The sequence below is a fragment of the Anomaloglossus baeobatrachus genome, chromosome 3 (assembly GCF_048569485.1).
Source record: "Anomaloglossus baeobatrachus isolate aAnoBae1 chromosome 3, aAnoBae1.hap1, whole genome shotgun sequence".
In the NCBI taxonomy this organism is placed as follows: Eukaryota; Metazoa; Chordata; class Amphibia; order Anura; family Aromobatidae; genus Anomaloglossus; species Anomaloglossus baeobatrachus.
In genome coordinates, this window is record NC_134355.1 from 527255825 (window position 1) to 527277723 (window position 21899).

The 21899-nt window shown below is 41.0% G+C and overlaps 1 protein-coding gene across 1 annotated transcript in view; it reads left to right on the forward strand.

The window, feature by feature from the left end:
• The first annotated feature begins 12574 nt into the window (after positions 1-12574).
• The window catches only part of CCDC195 (coiled-coil domain containing 195), a 74610-nt gene continuing 65285 nt past the window's right edge, over positions 12575-21899 (forward strand). Inside the window, exon 1 of the mRNA XM_075338595.1 lies at positions 12575-12824. Within this exon, the coding sequence (XP_075194710.1) occupies positions 12575-12824 (250 nt within the window). The remainder of the gene's footprint in view (positions 12825-21899) is intronic.

The window sequence follows — 21899 nt, forward strand, 5'->3', positions numbered from 1 at the left end:
CTTGGTTATTATGTGGTTATTCTGTATGCTGAGAGCAAGACACGGCTGAGAGAGCATGGAAAGAAATTAATAGATGATTCTGGGAGATAATAACAAAATAAAAAGATGTATTAAATGAGATGGTTTGTTGCATCTATGAGATGAAGTACACAAGCTGTGGTGTCTCCGAAGAGTGGAGATGTGTCGTTTTAAATCTGGAAGAAATATATTTTTTTTTTTTGAATTTCATTATTAAACTATTTTTTTTACCTACATCTCCTTTTTTTTTTTTTTTTTTTTAAAAAAAAAAGAAAATGACCTGTCTGTTTTCTGAACATGTCTGCTGTAGTAACCACATGTACGATTTAAACCAGAAGTTTGCATACGCTATCTATAAAGACATATATGCATGTTTTCTCACTATCGGTCATGAAATCAGAATAAACCTTTCCTATTTTAGGTTAACTAGGAACCAAAATTATTTATATTTTCCAAATGACAGAATATTGAAAGAGAGAAAATGTTTAAGGCTTTTCTATTACTTTCTGCAAAGTCAAAAGTTTACATACACTAAGGGGTACTTTGCACATTACGACATCGCAGGCCGATGGTAGCGATGCCGAGCGTGATAGTCCCCACCCCCGTCGCAGCTGCGATATCTTATCGCTACGGCAGCTTCACATGCACTTACCTTCCCTGCGACGTCGCTCTGGCCGGCGACCCGCCTCCTTCCTGAGGGGGTGGGTCGTGCAGCATCACAGCGATGTCACACGGCAGCCGACCAATAGAAGCAGGGGGGCGGAGATGAGTGGGACGTAAGCATCCCACCCACCTCCTTCCTTCCTCATTGCAGCCGGGACTCAGGTAAGGAGATGTTCCTCGCTCATGCGGCTTCACACAGAGCTTTTAATTTTAAAAGTTTCCTATTGACCAAGTGACAGTGCCCTTGAGGATCTACATGAAGATGAAGCTGGGTGTCCTGCCGTTGGGACTGTCACCTGCAAATGACAGCAGTATACCGTGGAGGAAAATTTAGATATTTGTACAGCCACTATAGGATAAATACAGTCAGAAGCTACTACTCAGAATGAACGGGTCATCAATGTAATACTAGGACATGATAGATCCTGTATATTAGATGTACTGGTTGTACCCGCTTTTTGCTCAGGACAATCCAATGAATGACTTCCTCCTATTGACTCAGTATGTCCTAAATAGGACAATAAAAAAATCTTCACTAACTTATTATTCTATTCCTTAAACTAGAGTAAAATGATTTTTCTGTGTTTATTATGACACCCTCTTTTTGAAAAGAGATGCTCACTAAAGGGAAATACTTTATTTGGGTGAGAAAGCCTGCATTTTTCAAAAATAAAGGGAGATGCAGATATGCTGCGCTGCTGGTATTATTCCACTAAAGATATCCAGAGAATCCAGAGCAATGTGATAGAAATGCGGCTTATTCTCAACACGTTTCAAAGTCTGATATGACGTCTTCATCACAGAGGTGGTTCTTTGGTCTCCTGATGAAGATGTCATATAAGACTTTGAAACGTGTTGAAAATAAACCGCATCTGTACCACATCACTCTGGATTCTCTGGATATCTTTAGTGGAATAATACCAGGAGCGCAGCATATCTGCATCCCCCTTCATTTAATCTCTATGTTGGATTCCCCAACCTGTGGAGCAGAAGAAGCTGGAGATACACATTTAACCTTCAGAAAAGTTGTGCTTTTTTTACAGCCCAACCAGATGAACAGAGCCACATCATCTGAAAATGCTGTTGTCTGGATAATACTCTATTTGCGCTTGTTTGTCCCCACAACTTTCTTTGCATTTTCTAAATGACACTTTGAAGTTTAGAAGAAAAATGTTAACAGTCAATAACATCAATATTTATATTTGTCTATGAAATTGAGGATAACACTTAAAGGGGTTATCTGGCTTCTTTAACTTTTTTTTTTTATTTCCCTATTGGGCTACATTGGGGCAGGTAAGTAGATAGAGACCACTTACCTGCCCTGCTGTCAGCCCCTCTCCCCCGGCTCAGAGCAGTCATGTGACCGCTCCTGCCGCGATTTTGCTGCTTCCGGTCATTTCATGTCAACATGGGCAGGGCCATGTTGACATGCAAATGTGGAGCAGCATGTTGCCGCCCTGCTGGGCTGTACAGTGTGATGAGCCCCGCCCCCTTCCCTGCACCCTCCCACGCATTCCCCCGCACCTCTTTTACTCTCCAGTAACCTCCCCCTGCACTGCCGTGACCTGGGGGAGGGGCCTGGCGGCGGCTGCCATGGTGTCAGCGCCAGCACCGGGCCCCCTGCTCAGGATCACACATTCAAATGTACCGGCATCACAGATGCCGGTACATTTGAAAGTGCTGATGAGAAGCAGCGCAGCGCTTCTCATCACTGCCCGGCTGTCTGTGCTCTCTTCAGCACAGCGGTGACGTCACTACTGTGCTGATATGTCCAGAGCACAGACAGCGGACGAACGTGCAGGAGCGGCGGGGACCGAGGACGGGTGAGTATGTACATGTGTTCCCTATGGGAGGGGGGCGTGTGCAGAGCCATATGTGTGCGTTTGCAGAGCCATATGTGTGCGTGTGCAGAGCCATATGTGTGTGTGTGCGGTGCAGAGCCATATGTGTGCGTGTGCAGAGCCATATGTGTGCGTGTGCAGTGCAGAGCCATATGTGTGCGTGTGCAGAGCCATATGTGTGCGTGTGCAGAGCCATATGTGTGCGTGTGCAGAGCCATATGTGTGCGTGTGCGGTGCAGAGCCATATGTGTGCATGTGCGGTACAGAGCCATATGTGTGCGTGTGCGGTGCAGAGCCATATGTGTGCGTGTGCAGAGCCATATGTGTGCGTGTGCGGTGCAGAGCCATATGTGTGCGTGTGCGTTACAGAGCCATATGTGTGTGGTGCAGAGCCATATGTGTGCGTGTGCGGTGCAGAGCCATATGTGTGCGTGTGTGGTACAGAGCCATATGTGTGCGTGTGCGGTGCAGAGCCATATGTGTGCGGTGCAGAGCCATATGTGTGCGGTGCAGAGCATACGTGTGCGGTGCAGAGTCATATGTGTGCGTGTGCGGTGCAGAGCCCGATGTGGGGCTGTTATTTGCAATACTGTAGTGATACCAGGTCAGGTGCTGGGGAAGAATACTGACAGGGAATGTGTGTGCAGGGGGCGGGCAGAGGGTGGGGCTGGACACTGGGGTGGGTGGTGACAGCTCTGACTGAGGTTTTGCACAGGAAGTGGTCATGTTTGCTGGATCTGAATGTAAACAAGAGCTGCAGAGAATAAAGGGATAATTCAAGAGGAACAAAAGTTAGAAAACAAAAAATAACAATGTAGGTGTGATTTATATAACAATACAGCACAGATAAACTAAAACATTTTTGTTAAGCTAATGTCGGACAACTCCTTTAAAAGACTTAAAATGAATCTGTTACTAGGATCCACACAACCTCCCAAATCCGCATACAGGAGCATACAGGTCTAAGTTGTAACTCTATCAACACCTTTTAAGCTTTTTTTCTAATTACTCCTTTCACAAGAAAATAGCATTTTCATTCATATTAAAATTAGTTAAGTGCCCCATATATAGCAAAGCACTTCCCAAGGCCTCTGCCACACTTACGTGACAAAACGTAACGTTTTTGTCACGTTCGTGTTAAAGGGGTGGTTTGTTCCCCGTGTGCCGTGTTTATGGCACGTACGTGTTCTCCGTGTGTTATACGTAATAACACACAGAGAACGGATAGCCCCGCCTTCCCTGCATCATCCGGCGCTGTTTGTGGTGCTGAATGACAGCGTACGGCCAAAGCCACGCCCCGCTGACGCTGCGTCCGGCCCCCAGTGAAGGAGAAGCGTTGTTCAAATTCACTTCGGGACGGATGTAGGGGACAGCCACGGCAGAGACTGCAGGTATGGTGGAGGTGAGTATGTGTTTTTATTATTTTTACACTGACACGTGTCTTTCTCCAGCGCATGTCACACGGGCCCGCATCCACACTACATCCGTGTGGTACGGGTGCGGGCTGTGTGACACTCGTGATGCCGGAGCAACATGGACATGTCAGCGTTTTTAAAAAACGGACACAGGTAAGTACGGAACAGACACACGTTCCGTTCCTGAATACTTACGTGTGTCCAAAACTATAACAATACATAGGACCACGTGGGCCCGTGTCTCCGGTACGTGAAAAAAAGGTACATGTGTGCCTTTTTTTTCACGTACCGGAGGCACGGATGTGTGTCGCAGGCCCAAGACTGTGCCTCCCCAGATTGTTTCTCTGTTCATCCTTTCAGCTTCAATTGATAGCTCACTGCTGGTGTGACATCAAGAGCTGGGCAAGGTAATCAGACAGTTAGCCATTAACCGAGATAAAGAGGCTGATGCTGGGCGTGGAAACAACCTGGGAAGGCAGAGGCTTGGGAAGTGCTTTGTCACTCCCAGAGCATTAAAGGGGTTGTCCACTACTAGGACAACCACTTCTGATTCCTGTTGCCCCCAGGTAAAATAATTAAGACTATACTCACCTCCCATACAGCACCCTTCCAGCAGTGTCCGGGATGGCGGTGACAGGGCTGACTTAGGGTTATGACGTCATGCAATCCCTTCGTCCAATCAGCGTTGGCTTCCTTCTAACTGCCTTCAGTCCAAACAATCAGCAGGAAGTGAGCACTGTCGCTAATCTCACTTCCTGTTGATTAACTCGTTTGCTCAAAAGGCAGGGAAACAGAAGCTGGCGCTGATTAGATGCGTGGCTTGCATTACGTCACAACCCCATGTGCACCCTGACACTGCAATCCCGGAAACCTCTGGAAGGGCACGGTATGGGAGGTGAGTATAGTCTTTATTACTTTACTTGGGGGAAACATTTGGAATCAGAAGGCGTTGTCCTAGTAGTGGTCAACCCCTTTAACATCTCATTTTTCATGTGAATTAAAACGTTAATTACTCAGGAATGTAGCAACCTATAAAAGATATAAAGGTTTTGATGTATTTACATTTCAATGACCTATATGCCCATATATTCGGTTTGGATGGTTGATATTAAGGGCAAATTCACTTTAATATATTATGAGAATTATATTTTAATCCAGGGGTGTCTGAACTTCTGGTTATTTCTACAATTCCACTCCAAGCATTTCCTTAAAGAGGATCTGTCACCTCTCCTGACATGTCTGTTTTCGTCATTTGCACTTCTCATAAAATACTGATTCTGGAGCACCTTTTCTTTTGACGTTCCAGTTGTCAATTTATTCATTCATTTCCACGATGAATTACTGAGGAGTTACACAGTGCAGAATTGTAAAAAGGAAAGGTGCTCCATCATTATCATTTCATTGTGTATAAATGCTTTTTAAGAGATCCGAGAACTATCAAGTCATCTTTAACTATTTCTCACCTTTTACAGTGATGTGATATTTCCACATTATTTCCTAATCATGCAGTTACATCTGCAAAATATCAGTTTTCTACTTTTTTCTGGCTGACAATTGCATGCGAGTTTCAGTTTATCATGCGTGGCTGGAGGTATGGAGAGCGCACCATCAATGAACCTGGAAATAGTAGAGATGCATTCCCTGGAGTCTTACATGACACTTCACCATCTGGCAGTCTGAATGATGAATCTGGGGATGGCAGATGCTGGCAGAAATCTTTATGACTAAAAGTGTGATGGAATTTCGACAGTTCAAATGATGGGGCATTTTAAAGATTTAAAGGATATATCAGAAAACTGTGTGATTCAATTACTTAGCGATAGTTTGCCAACAGGCAGAAAGCAAATGGTTAATAAGAAGCACTTTGCTGCCGTGTACAGACGGGCCTTAGCTTTATGGATCACTATTGGGATCGCTTGGGAAGCAAACAACAAGCCAGGTGCCGTCACCAGGTATTTGTGGCTGATTTCACTTATAATATAATTTAATGAGTCGTCATGGTCATGTTCTAGTTGGGAAAAGATAAAGGTTGCACTAGATGGACCTAGGTCTTTTCTCAACCTACAGTTAGGTCCAGAAATATTTGGACAGTGACACAAGTTTTGTTATTTTAGCTGTTTACAAAAACATGTTCAGAAATACAATTATATATATAATATGGGCTGAAAGTGCACACTCCCAGCTGCAATATGAGAGTTTTCACATCCAAATTGGAGAAAGGGTTTAGGAGTCATAGCTCTGTAATGCATAACCTCCTCTTTTTCAAGGGACCAAAAGTAATTGGACAAGGGACTCTAAGGGCTGCAATTAACTCTGAAGGCGTCTCCCTCGTTAACCTGTAATCAATGAAGTAGTTAAAAGGTCTGGGGTTGATTACAGGTGTGTGGTTTTGCATTTGGAAGCTGTTGCTGTGACCAGACAACATGCGGTCTAAGGAACTCTCAATTGAGGTGAAGCAGAACATCCTGAGGCTGAAAAAAAAAGAAAAAATCCATCAGAGAGATAGCAGACATGCTTGGAGTAGCAAAATCAACAGTCGGGTACATTCTGAGAAAAAAGGAATTGACTGGTGAGCTTGGGAACTCAAAAAGGCCTGGGCGTCCACGGATGACAACAGTGGTGGATGATCGCCGCATACTTTCTTTGGTGAAGAAGAACCCGTTCACAACATCAACTGAAGTCCAGAACACTCTCAGTGAAGTAGGTGTATCTGTCTCTAAGTCAACAGTAAAGAGAAGACTCCATGAAAGTAAATACAAAGGGTTCACATCTAGATGCAAACCATTCATCAATTCCAAAAATAGACAGGCCAGAGTTAAATTTGCTGAAAAACACCTCATGAAGCCAGCTCAGTTCTGGAAAAGTATTCTATGGACAGATGAGACAAAGATCAACCTGTACCACAATGATGGGAAGAAAAAAGTTTGGAGAAGAAAGGGAACGGCACATGATCCAAGGCACATCCTCTGTAAAACATGGTGGAGGCAACGTGATGGCATGGGCATGCATGGCTTTCAGTGGCACTGGGTCACTTGTGTTTATTGATGACATAACAGCAGACAAGAGTAGCCGGATGAATTCTGAAGTGTACCGGGATATACTTTCAGCCCAGATTCAGCCAAATGCCGCAAAGTAGATCGGACGGCGCTTCATAGTACAGATGGGCAATGACACCAAGCATACAGCCAAAGCTACCCAGGAGTTCATGAGTGCAAAAAAGTGGAACATTCTGCAATGGCCAAGTCAATCACCAGATCTTAACCCAATTGAGCATGCATTTCACTTGCTCAAATCCAGACTTAAGACAGAAAGACCCACAAACAAGCAAGACCTGAAGGCTGCGGCTGTAAAGGCCTGACAAAGCATTAAGAAGGAGGAAACCCAGCGTTTGGTGATGTCCATGGGTTCCAGACTTAAGGCAGTGATTGCCTCCAAAGGATTCGCAACAAAATATTGAAAATAAAAATATTTTGTTTGGGTTTGGTTTATTTGTCCAATTACTTTTGACCTCCTAAAATGTGGAGTGTTTGTAAAGAAATGTGTACAATTCCTACAATTTCTATCAGATATTTTTGTTCAAACCTTCAAATTAAACGTTACAATCTGCACTTGAATTCTGTTGTAGAGATTTCATTTCAAATCCAATGTGGTGGCATGCAGAGCCCAACTCGCGAAAATTGTGTCACTGTCCAAATATTTCTGGACCTAACTGTATTTATCTATGAATGAACTTCGATAAATGTGATACTTTCGGGCTCAGAATCGTGCAGTGACTCTAAAGCGGGGTTTACACGCAACGACATCGCTAACGAGATGTCGTTGGGGTCACAGAATTCGTGACGCACATCCTGCCTGGTTAGCGACGTCGTTACGTGTGACACCACAGGAACGACCGGTAACGATCAAAAATACTCACCATATCATTGATCATTGTCCAGTCGTTCCTATCCCGCAGGACGCAGCTTGTTCGTCGTTCCTGCGGCAGCACACATCGCTATGTGTGACACCATAGGAACGAGGAACAACACCGTACCTGCGGCCACACGCAATGAGGAAGAAAGGAGGTGGGCGGGATGTTCGTCCTGCTCATCTCCGCCCCTCTGCTTCTATTGGGCGGCCGCTTAGTGACGCCGAACGAACCGCCCCCTTAGAAAGGAGGCGGTTCGCCGTCCACAGCGATCTCACTAGGCAGGTAAGTATGTGTGACGGGTGTTAGCGATGTTGTGCCCCACGGGCAGCGATTTGCCTGTGACGCACAACCGACAGGGGCGGGTACACTCGCTAGCGATATCGCTTGCGATATCGCTGCGTGTAAAGCCCGCTTAAGCTGGAAAGAGCCGTTGCTGTTACCAATGTGTAAAGTAGCATAGTCCAAAGAAATCTAAAGTTCTAGGAAAATGAAGGTTTTGTGTTGATTATTTTTTTGACTATATATTTTCATTTCAAAGTTTGTAAAATATTCCAGTTCGTTCATTTAGCATTGTAAATGTACATTATTGATTTTTATTCATAAAGAAGGGGTTATACAGATCCGAAATGTGTAGAACAATAAATTCCGATGTCTTAATCCCCATTGATCTTCAGTGACTTCTTCTGGCGGCGCGGATAAACCCTTGATAACACAACCACACAAGGTTAGTGCACCTAATTAAAGTCTTTCTGGTACCTCCGGATAAGACACCATTTGCACCCCCCTTCTGTGTCATTTCAATTTCACGACAAGTTTATTCGTTTAAACACAGCTCTTCCTCTTTATTTCTGCACATTATAGTCGGCTCCCACCTCTCTTCCAAAAGAAGCCATTACAGTGTAGAAGATGTTACCTTGACATATATCACATTCCATACCATGATGTAGAAAACCTTCCCATGACATTTTCAATAGCACATAATGAGTAAAATGTCAAGTAAAGATTACAATAGGTCCTTTATTAACATCTATTTACTTGCTGTTAAGCAAGTCTCAAATACTCGGTGCACACAGTGTGTTTTTGATGCATTTTTTTGTACAGTTTTGTCACAAAACTGCATGCCTATCCTTATGCCAGCAAAGTCAATGAGAATCCTGAACTGTCATGCACATGTTGCCTATTTTTCCCTTGCAGATTTGGTGCAGAAAATGTGTTAATAAGTCAGTGAAAGGTGGTGGAGGAAGTTTCATGGTTCTGGGAATGTTTTCTGCAGCAGGAGTTGGACCTCTTATACAGCTACATGGCAGAGTGAATGCCAGTGTGTATGAGAACCTTCTTCGGTTCCTTACTTGCGCTCATCACTCAATCACCCAGCAATTTTCAAGCAGCACAATGCCCCCTGTCACACAGCAAAATGGATAAAGCAGTTCCTTGAAACAGAAAACATTGAAACAATGAAATGGCCAGCCCAGAGTCCTGATCTAAACCCAATAGAAACCCTCTGGAATATCTTTGGTGACAAAGTTATGGCCAAAAAACCCATAACAGTCAAACAACTGTGGAAGAGACTGGAAGAAGAGTGGACCAAAATCACACCAGAGCAGTGTGAGAGACTAGTGATGTCCTGTGGCCGCAGATGTGCTGAAGTCATTCAAAGCAAAGGCCTGTACACGTCCTACTGATTGGTGACTGTTGTTACCTTCATAATAATTAGTTATAATCGTTCTTTGTGCTACAGTCATTATCTTGTTTTGGGCAAAATAAAGGTTTTATGTTGATAAAGTTTGGATCTTTTGTAAAACACTGTTCTAGTGGCATGGTGTACCCCTTACATAAAACCTTCAAGTGTTGATCAATGTAGATTACATTATTTCTGAAAAAAGCAAATGATCATACATTGGTCTCTAATTTTGATCTCCAGTGTATAGTGTGCAGCCTCGCTACTGACCGGAGGACTTTTCACAGAACACTCTGATGGAATATTGTTAGATAACTAGAACCCACTATGTTCCTTCTGGATATTGAAAGTGGCCTGAAATCCACCACATTATTGGCCTTGGAATGCAGACTGTCTGATTATCAGGTCAGCGCTTATTTTAGGATCTGAAGGCCTGTCTTTTTTTGTTATTTATTGGATCCTCATGCACAGATAGATTTGTTAGATAATATTTTTTATAAAATCTCTGATGGATTGGGATTCCTATCTGCTACAGGTTGATTACTTAGAGAATTTTGATTATAGCACCATGTATGAAATGTATCTATTGTTACATGTCTATAAAAATACTGACAAAATGTGCAACCCCTTATTCATTTAACAACAATCAGTTTTTCTGTGGCATAAAACCCAAAAGCCAACGAAGATCTTTTCCCAAACCAAACCAAGACACATGAGCCTAGAATTATTTTCTTCTACCGTTCAGTGCTTTTTTATACTTTTTGAATGTATTAGAAACAATATGCACATATTGGGTGTTCCGTCATTAAAGCATGCCTGTCCTTTCCAACAGAAACAGTGGAGAACCATGTTTTATCTCTCATGTTCCTCACAAGATATAGCTTTTGGTGCTTATGCCAGTCTAATATGTCCGGATACTGTCTCGACTTTCATGTTCTGTAGCTTGTCTCCCTCTGTTTTTGAGTAAGTGATTCATTTTAAATAGCATTCTACCAGAACTGTAGGTGCAAAAACTTCCTTTCCTTCACTTGCCAGCATTCTTTACTCCAAAATACCCAGTTCCCAGCCTTCCATTTTTCCTGTATAGAGTTAGAAGAGCAGAGCAGAGAGACAAAGATTTACCCCGCCTTCTGCAACCCACCAGTGTATAGGCTGCTTTACACACAACGATATCGCTAGTGATCTCGTTATTGATAGTGACACGCCCAGATCATTGTTACAATTTGCCGAGATCGCTCATAGGTCATTTTGTAGCGGTCACACGTACACATCTCACAAACGACACTACATCGTTCAGCGATATATTGTTTGACCAAGGCAGTCGTGTGGATGTTGTTCGTCATTACCAGGGTGTCAAACGTAGCAATATGTCTGTTGCGTTGCAAACGACGAACAATATTTTGAAACTGAACGACGTGTCAACGATCAATGATTTTCTCCCTATTTGCGATCGTTCGAAGTCACACGCAACGACGTCGCTAATGATGACGGAAGTGCGTCACGAAAACTGTGACCCCGACAACATATCGTCAGATAAATCGTAGCATGTAAAGCGGCCTTATCTGCTTATATAGATGGATTACACTTACAGCAGCGTAGAAAGGTAGGGGTCAGGATTTTGGAGCAATTTTTTCTGGGTAAATCGCCATCATTTTTAAATAAAGTAATTTTCACATTATCCATTTAGCAGATTATCTATCAAATAAGATCAAGTTGTCTGAAAGTAGAGTGCCATTTAAGTCATCATTGGTAATGAAGTCTGTTCAACCATGTAAAAGGGGTATGAAAGGGGTATGAAAAAATGGAGCATTGCTGTGCACCTCTGTTACTTTAAAATCTATACATGTTTTTAAGTCAGAAAATTTAATTTATGGGAATAAAGTTGCAACTCCTCACCTATTGTTGGAATGGATACCAGTGCCCCTATAAGTAGAGATGATCGAACCTGAGGTTCAGTGTTTGGTTTTTGGCCGAACACCAATTTTTTTTAAAAAAAAGAGTTTGGGTTCGTAGTTCGGATGCTTTACGTATGAACTTCACTTGCGTGAGTATCGCTGTGCTGGGGTACCCTTGGTGTTTGGCCCAGTGTGAGCCACTTACGGTGTTTGAATGGCTCACACTGAAGGTAACAACAGCGTTATCAGATGTAGTGTGCACCAAAAAATGAAAAACCACCACCTACCGGAAGTGATCTGTTTATGACTAGCTGCATGTGGGCGGAGACTCGAACTGCCCAATCAGTGACTTCCATTGCCGTTTGGATCAAGTCCGAACCTGTGGAGGTACAGTTTGGCTGCACGTGCCTAACTGAACCTCCACAGGTTTGCTCATCTCTACCTATGGGCACAAAGGTTCTTAAAGATTTTTGTATTTCCAAAGACTTTATTGAAACACTATGGTACATTCGTAATAAGGATGTTGTAAAATACAAAACACCTACACCTATATACACTATATAAAACTTCACTCGAATATTGACTTGTGCTAATAGCTTTAATAGAACACACTTTTAAAATTATCTAAATTTTAGATCTAAAATTCTGTGTTAATTAAATTATTTCTAAATGTATAAGAATTTAGAGAAAAAAAAAACACAAAATGGTATTAGAGGATGGACACTTACTTTATGTCGAAATAAATTGTGCTGCTAAACATCATCACAGCATGCTATGTTCTGAATGCCAAGGCTTTTTCCAGGCAACTCAATCTTTAAATAAGATGGACTGTTCGCTTGCTGTGAGGCCTATAGCTATTTAAGAATTAATCAATCATGCAAGCATAAAAAGAAGCCACTCTGACAGTTATAAACATAGTAAAGACTCACGGAAAGCAAAAACCACACAGGTCTAAATAATTAAAGGGCTCTTGTCTAAACGCTTAATCCAAGCTCACATCCTGATGAAAGACGACCTAGAGCTAGGGACTGCCTGCTATTGTACAACTGATCTCTAGTAAATAATGCTACAAGCAGAAGATGTGCTGACTCTAGCTCCATCCTCCAAAGATACCACCATACTGGAGAGAAAGCGTGAAATAGGGGGACCCTTTAATGGAGGGGGACACACACTTACTCAGAGTGATTAAAGAACTACGTTCCGAGATCAATAAGCTAGAGACAGAGAACAAAGAACTCAGAGGAGAATTAAGTCAGAGTGGACATAACACAATATCCGGCAAGGAACGAGAGCCTAGATCTGCCATCCAATGTGACCAGGTACAACAGGAAGAGGTGAAGTGCAAAGGCCTGCTACGGAGAAATGTGTCCATCCAGTCCGCTGACCTGCTGCAAGAACAGAAAGGTACTGTGCTAAGCTTTCAGCTCCCTTAACACCATGGTGACTGCATAAAAACTAGTGTAGAGGTTACTGTACAAAAGGTGGTATCATCATGGGAACAAGGTGTCTTTATTTGTACTACATAGTGTAAATCTATATGCAACTAATCACACAACATATTCCCACCAACATCTGTATACGGCCTTCAAAAACTTCTCAAAAAGTTTATTATTATTATTATTATTAGTCTTTTTTCAAGCACAGTTCTATAGAATACCCCTTTGTGCCAGAAATGAGACCTTTCTCATTATTTGTATAGTGTTGTCACATTCTGTACACTTGTATTCTGTATTTGAAAAAAATTATAGTATCAAACTCGAAAAAGTAAGTTCAGAAGTATAATGCAAAGTTACTGCGCTCTGGTGCAAAATCTGTCCAAAGGTCCTCACCTTCTATATGCTATTTTCAGTACTTAAGACATCTTATGTGGAAGGGTAGATTTTTGGCTCCCTAGGTCACCAGGGCCCGTGTGCACCTGTTACCTCTTCATCTACTGTAGCTACGCCCTTGAATAAATTGTTTACTCATATAGATAAGGCCTAGGATCTGAGATCTGTACCTTGCCAAATCTAGTTACTCAGGATATCAGGTAGGTTTTCCTTATGATGAAAACAACTATTACCGAATTGTGGTCAATTTAGCCAATGCGAGAGGGATGAACAGTAGGCATATTAAACCCGAATCTAGTAGTCCCCGACACTGCATTGTACACTACTAGATTTATCTTATGAGTAGGAAGAAGAAATGTGTAATTTTTTTCTCTGTCCGCAGTTTAGGAAGATGTTAAGTGAGTTCATCTTTGTGTATTTTATGATGGAACATTATAATGCGGAACATTATTCTGTCTGGCTCATCCTAAGACTGCATACAGCCAGTCTGTTCTTTAAAAGAACCTGTCACCTGATTTATATTGACCAACCCAGCATAAATCAAAGCCTGGCTGTACAGTCGCAGGCAGGTATATTATTCTCCAGTGGTTGATAGAAAACATATGTTAAATATCCCAACACCTTTTCCCATCACCGCTCTAGGCAATTGACTAGTCTCTTGCTAGAGCAGCGCATGGCGATTCATAGAAAAAGATACCTGGCTGAAATCTTACAGTCACGCTCTGACTCATGCTGCCCCCAATATGTCCCTTTAAGTGTTATGAACCAATGTCCATGATCAAATGATAATACCATGATATTAAGTGGTGACGCAGTGGGCATCAGGAAATACTTTGCGGGTAATAAACCCACTTGACTATTAGAGTGCACTTGCTCATGATCCTTCTTTCTCACACTTCAGCACATTCACTTCTAATTATTAGTTTTAATTTTTAGAGCACCATTAATTCCATGGTTTTGTATATGTGAAAAGGGGTTACAGTACATACAAAATACAAAAATAAATTACAATGAACAAGTTAACAATGCCAGTTAGGAACAGAGAGGGTGAGGCCTCTGCCCTTATGGGCTTGCAGTCTACAGGGTAATGGGAAGGAGAAAGTAGTTTGAGGGGTTTCAGCTGCTCAGGTGCCGGTGAGGAGACTTTGGGGTAATTGCAAACTGTACGCTTTGTTGCAGAGGTGGGTTTTCAATTTCCATCTAAAAGTTATGAATGTGGTGGATATTCGGGTGTGTTGGAGCACAGAATTCCAGAGTATGGTGGATGCTTTCAAGAAGTCTTGGAGACGATTGGGGGAGGAGCGTACAAGTGTGGAGGAAAGAAGGAGATCTTGGGAGGAACAGAGATTACGCATGGGAAGATACCAAGGGATTAATTCAGAGATATATGTAGGAGACAGATTATGCACGACTTTGTAGGCCAGAGTTAATATTTTGAACTGAATTCGTTGGGGATTTGGAAGCCAGTGAAGGGATTTGCAGAGGGGAGAATCGGAGTAGTGAAAACATTGGTGGATTAGTTGGGCAGGAGAGTGAATGACAGATTGGAGAGATGCAAGATTGTTAGCAAACAGACCACAGAGAAGGATATTGCAGTATTTGAGGCAAAATGTGATGAGGGCATACACTAACATTTTAGTAGATTCAGGGTTAAGGAAAGGATGGACTCTGGAATTATTTTTAAGTTGGAGGCGGCAGGAGGTAACAGCTTGGATTTCTCATTTGAAGAATAGGGCAGAATTAAGGGTTACTCCAAGGCAGCAGACTTCCAGTGCAGAGGAAAGTGTGATGCCATTTATTGTAAAAGATAGATGGATTGGATAGGGGAGTTAAGTAGGATGGGGAAAAATAATGTGTTCAGTTTTGTCCACATTGAGCCTTAGGAAGTGTTATGAGAAGAAGTGAAATGCTGTGGCTAAAGAAGCGCTATAGGGTCTTATCCAGATATAAAGGGGACTACTGTGATGGTTATGTGCTCACCTTGTGTGGTTGTGTCACCCACAACCAGTTTAAAAGTAAAACATCAGCTGCCACAAGGTCCACAAGCCTAGAGGCTGAAGCAGTATGCAGGAACCTGAAGAAAATGTGGATTAAAACTGTGCTGCTGTAAATGAAAAGACGTTCCAAATCACTGGAAAGTAGATAAGGGTGCTTTATTCAATGTGATTTGAAGTGAAACCCCACTTCTTCATCAGGATAATACATCGAATGAGAAGAAGAAAAATATGACCAATAGAAACTCTGGGATTGTGGACAACGGAGAGGTGAAGTCTGGGCAAAAGAGAAAGATTTGAGAGTCATCAGTGTATAGGTGGTGCTGGAAGCCATGGGACTTTGTAAGTTGTCCCAAGCCAAAGGTATAGGTGGAGTAAGCGTTTCAAGACAGAGTCTTGAGGGACACTGATAGAGAGGCACTCCACTTCATAGGTGGGAGTGACGTTGTATCACCAATGAAAGGCAAATATGTGCTCCACTGCTCAATCCCTTCAAACCAGATTAATCAGAACTCCACTTTTTAGGTAAACCCCCAAATGGGGGAGATGTGGTACAGTAAATAACTAGTTGCATAAATGATACACGGGGGTGTTTATTTGTTGGATTTTACTTCCCATATTAATCTTACCTCAAAGAATTTACTGGCATATGTATACTGTATATATACAGTGTATGTATATATATATATATATATATATATATATATATATATATATATATATTACAGACAAAATGTTTGGACACCTTCTCATCTCTAGAAATCTCTAGAACAACTATTAAGAGGAGACTTTGTGCAGCTGGCCTTCATGGTAAAATAGCTGCTAGGAAACCACTGCTAGGGACAGGCAACAAGCAGAAGAGACTTGTTTTGGCTAAAGAACACAAGGAATGGACATTAGACCAGTGGAAATCTGTTCTTCTCCAGCATCTTGCAGTGTGTGCTATTCCATCCGGTTTGCGTTTAGTTGGACCATCATTTATTTTTCAACAGGACAATGACCCTAAACACACCTCCAGGCTGTGTAAGGGCTAGTTGACTAAGAAGGAGAGTGATGGGATGCTACACCAGATGACCTGGCCTTCACTTTCACCAGACCTGCACCCAATCAAGATAGTTTGGGGTGAGCTGGAACGCAGAGTGAAGGCAAAAGGGCCAACAAGTGCTAAGCATTTCTGGGAACTCCTTCAAGACTGTTGGAAAACCATTTCCGGTGACTACCTCTTGAAGTTCATCAAGAGAATGCCAAGAGTGTGCAAAGCCGTAATCAAAGCAAAAAGTGGCTACTTTGAAGAACCTAGAATATAAGACATATTCTCAGTTGTTTCACACTTTTTTAAGTATTTAATTCCACATGTTTTCATTCATAGTTTTGATGTCTTCAATGTGAATCTACAATTTTTAGAGTCAAGAAAATATGAAAATAAAGAAAACTCTTTGAATGAGGAGTGTCCTAACATTTGGTCTGTACTGTATGTGTATATATATATATATATATATATATATATATGACAATAGTTTGAAGATTACCAACTGGTGGGTGTCAGTGAGGATGTTGAAGTCACCCATGATGGTGGGAATGTCAGCAGAGAGAAAATGTAGAAGGCAGGTGGAGAAGAGGTCGATAAAGATGCTTGGTTGGTATATGACAGTCATTTGTAGTTTGGAGGGAGTGTATATACTAACAGAGTGAATTTCAAAAGAAGGGAGAATAAGGCAGAGTAGAGATGGGACTGGGTTGAAGGTGCAGTTGATAGAAAGGAGACCAACTCCTTCACCATTAAATTACCAATGGATGAATTTTTTAATGTAAATGATCACAGAAGACTGGACAAAGCAGCTAGGATTTTTTCATGTAGTAACATTGCCACTGTTACTGAAGACCAGGTGGAATTGAATAAACTAATGTGGGACTTGTAAAAAATTCTTTCAGCACGTATTCGCACTTGGTGGGACAAAAAAACTTTGCAAGCATTCCTGGATAAACAAATGATACCTCGGGGTCTACGCCTCAAGAAAAGACCCACCACTGATTTCAACCCAGAATTTATTATACAATGGGATCTGATTTTGTCTGAATGTTCTGCCAAATTAATACGTCTTATTATTGAACAGAAAGATATTAAACTCAGTGATCTGGAAAAAAAAAGTCAGAGATATGGAAGCTTCATTGGCAAAATATTCAAGTTTGGACTCATATAGAACTCTTAAGGAGCAGATTAATGACAATCTTATGAAGTTGGAGGATCCTATTACCGTATTCAAAGAAGGAAAGTTTAAACGTGATACCAAGGACTATGAAAGCAATAGGGTGTACAATTGGCACCACTTTCGAAAATTCTATGAACATGGTCCAAAGTCTATTTTGAAAAATAAAAAACACAACTCCAACAAAGTAAACTTTTCATCTACAGAACCTGAATCGACAGATGGTAACACGGACTTTTCCGATATAGATTCTGAACCCCTCTCAACAGGAGGTGCAAAAAACTATACTACTGTTCCAAAAAACTCCCGAAAAAAACAGGAGAGCAGGGCGTAAACACGCCAGGAACAAGCAAGTATCAGCACGGTCATTATACCAGGGGCAAGAAGATCTAGAGAAATGCGGTTTTTCCTCAGTCATTAATATGTCTGCATGCATACTTACCAGTCCAGAAATCAGGCTATTAGAAAAAGGGCTCAATTTTGTTCCAAACGTGAAGTTTAATTTATTTGACACAATCTTGGATGTGAATAAATTTATACGTAAGCTTACAGTGAAAAAACATTTTTTCACCAAGAACAACAACATTTGACTCAACCTGTCACTCAGGACATTCCCATCTTGTCCTCTTTTCAAGAACAAATGACTTTGCAAAATCTAAGAGATTTATCTGATGAAGCCTGCAAACTTACAAATCCATATGACACTATTGTGAAAAAAATCCCAAATCCTAAATTTTACCCGGTCCAATCCAGATGTACTCAGATGGACGATTTTCAGAATTTGGTTGAAAAGGATCTCACTAAATTATATAACAACAATAAACCTATCCTTCAAAATTTGAATAAACAAGAAAAAAACGCATTGAAATCGTTAATGGACAATGAGAACATTGTTGTCAGAAATTCTGACAAGGGGGGATCGGTGGTGATTCTTGATGTGGGACTCTATGAAAAAGAATTGTTATGTATGCTTAATGATAGTAATATCTACAGAAAATTGAAATCTGATCCTATCAATGATGTAAAAAAAATCCCTAGAAAAATTGCTACATGAGGGGGCCCATTTAGGGTTAATTACAAGCAAACAGAAATAATTTTTCTATCCTACATGTCCACTCACACCCTTATTCCACCCAAATTTAGACCGATAATCTCAGGTATTGGATCTATAACCGAACACCTCTCTGAGTGGCTTGACGATCACCTGCAGTTTTTAGCCAAAGCGTTCCCAAGCTATATCCAGGACAGCAAGCATGTCCTGAATATTCTCTCCCATATACAGTGGCGGAGTGATTGTAGTTGGATTTCTTGTGATGTGCAAACATTATATACATCCATTCCCCACTATTTGGCCATATTGGCTTTGAAAAAACAAATGGAGAGATATTCAGAATATGCCCCTGACCTACAAAATTATATTCTTGAAGTCACCACTTTCCTATTAAACAACAACTATTTTTCTTTCCTGGGCGATTATTATCTGCAGCAACAAGGATGCTCTATGGGCGCTAGGTTTTCACCCTCACTTGCAAATATTTTCATGTTTTGGTGGGAGGAGGAGTTTATTTTTAATTTTTCAAATCCATTTTTTTCAGATATTGTTATCTATCTGAGATTTATTGACGATATACTCATAATCTGGCGGGGCACTGATAATATGGCCACAGATTTCTTCTTGTATATCGCCAATAATCCTTATAATTTATCCTTCACCCACTCACATGAAAAAAGCGAAATTAATTTCCTGGACATGACCCTCACAGGTAATAGCAATAGGGGGTCTGTTGATTGCAGATTATATCGCAAACTGTCTGCGGGCAATTCTCTATTGCATTCCAACAGTTGCCACCCCAGGCATGTAATAGAGAATATACCCACTGGCGAATATATCAGAGCCAAAAGGTGTTGCAGTAACCAGGAAACCTTGGAAAAAGAATTTGAGTTGGTTGACAAAAGATTTTTAGCACGGGGCTATTCAAAAAACACTCTAGAAAGAGCAAAGATCAAAACTCACCAGAGGGAATGTTCGGATTATCTCCAATTTAATAATAAAAATAAAAATAAAAACACAGATAATCTCCATTCTGGATCTGACAGCCTTTTGCCCCTAGTGTTTTCCACCAGATATAGCAAAAATTACCATCAAATAGTAGGAATAATAAAAAAATACCTTCCTATTTTGACAGCAGATGAGACTGTATTTAAAATCCTTGATGTAGGGGTTAAATTTGTATCAAAGAGAAACACAACACTGGGGGCTTTAATTTCACCAAGTGACCATAAAAATAAAATGTCCCGAAATAAAAATAAAAAATCTGCGAAAAAAACAGATGTATGTACTGCGGGCAATTGGCTGTCAACAGTGGGATCTTATAAATGTGGCCATAAAACCTGTGGGCTTTGTAAATACATGGTTAGTACCAATAATTTTACATCATATTCTAATGGAAAATCTTTTTTATAAATTCAATGATTAATTGTGGTACTAGCAATGTTATTTATTTGATTTCATGCGTTAAATGTCATCTGCAGTATATAGGCAGCACGACACGCACATTGAGAAAGAGGCTGTCTGAACATATATATGATGCAAATAACGCAACTACTAGAGGATTATCTGGAGCATCGCAGCACTTTCTCAATGTGCATGCGGGCAATATGGATTCACTGCAGTTTAATGCAATTGAGAAAGTGTGTCTACCAAAAAGAGGCGGTAATCTTAAAGATATTCGTTGTCGCAAGGAAATCAAGTGGATTTTTACAATGGACACTAGAACTCCCCTGGGTATGAATTTAAAGAAAGATATGTTGTATGTGTATTGATATGACCATTTATTTCCCATGGGAGTCGAACTACTCCAATTAATCACCTTGAACCTGTGCAGTCTTTTTCAGATTCCATGTCCGGTTTCATGTCTTTTTAATCACTCTGGGGAGATAAGGTATGCACACCGGTGACTATGTAAGGGGAATACATGAAATAGCAGAAACTGCTGTGTGAATACTGACTTGAAAAATCCAATAGCTATATGTAAGAGTGAAAATGTGAAAAATGGAATCTGCATTACTGCCATGAACATATGAATCAAGAGAAATTTAGCTACTGAATTGATCAATGCAATAGAGCCCCAACACTACGCCAAAGTATTTCTCTACGTTGGGGTCCCTAGCTTGTGTGTGTCCTCTCATGCAGTTAAAAAACTTACCGTGTGTGGGAAGCTGAGACCCAGGCTATTTATGCGTATGATATGGATTGGCAATAGGTGTGGTTGTGGAGGGTTCACAAACGAAAAACTACTAACAAATAAGGAATAACGTTTGGAACACCATTCTAAGTCTGAACTGGGTGGTTTTTGCACCCAGTTCAGACTTAGAATGGTGTTCCAAACATTATTCCTTATTTTTTAATCACTCTGTCAGTGTCTATTTACTAGAACAGACTAAGAACTAACTCTGTTCGAAACGCGTCCTCTCACGTTTATTCCTATGAATTCATGATGGAAATTTTTTTTTTAACTTGAACATGAAATAAAGAAAGAATTTAATTTTAACCTATTTTGGACCAGATTGCTGGATTTCTACTCTATTCAACTCCTTCACCATGTCTATTGGCTTGGCAAGAAATGTAGGTAAAGTGAAAGCCACCATAACAGCGCAGCAGGTGAGGCAGTTTTGGAAGGTGTTAGCCATGTTTCAGTGAGGCCCAGGAGGGATAGCTTCTGAGAGATCATTACTAAAATGAAGCTAGTTGCAGATGAAAATGGCGCTCCAAAGTGCTCCAGAAAGTGGAAGCAGCGTAGTGAGGGTCAAGAGAATGAGTTTTGTATGTTGGAGAAGTTGCGAAAGTTTGTATAAGGTAGAGAGTGCTAGGGGAGAGAAATAATGGGGGGTGTTAGCTTTGGAGGTCCAGGATTGGGGTCTATATCGCCAGCAGTGAGGAGAAGCAAAGAGAGAGCAAAGAAGAGAGGAAATGGATAGTGTGTGAGTTTAAATGTAATCTGACTCTTCAAGCTGGTTTAGGACTACACTTCACATTTGTCTGTCACAGGGATCTTTTGGAATGCAATGTCTAGGCGTTGAGTCTGTTAAGTATACTCACTTTATTAAAAGTAATACAACTGTAATATTACAATTTATTTGCATTGAATTACATTAGATGGGATGTTCTGATCACCATATTTGGGATTGTGAAGGATTTTTCTTCAATATGATCAAAAATTGTGTTCTGTATCATGGACTTTATTTCTTCCTCTGGATCAACTCTGCAAAAGATTAATTTGAACTTTATGTAGTTTTTCAACTTTTCTGCTACCCCTACAACCCAGACCTACAAGTGCATCTCAATAAATTAGAATATGATCAAAAAGTTATTTTATTTCAGCAGTTCAATACAAAAAGGGAAACGCAGATATTATATAACCATTACACAAAGAGGGATCTATTTCAAGT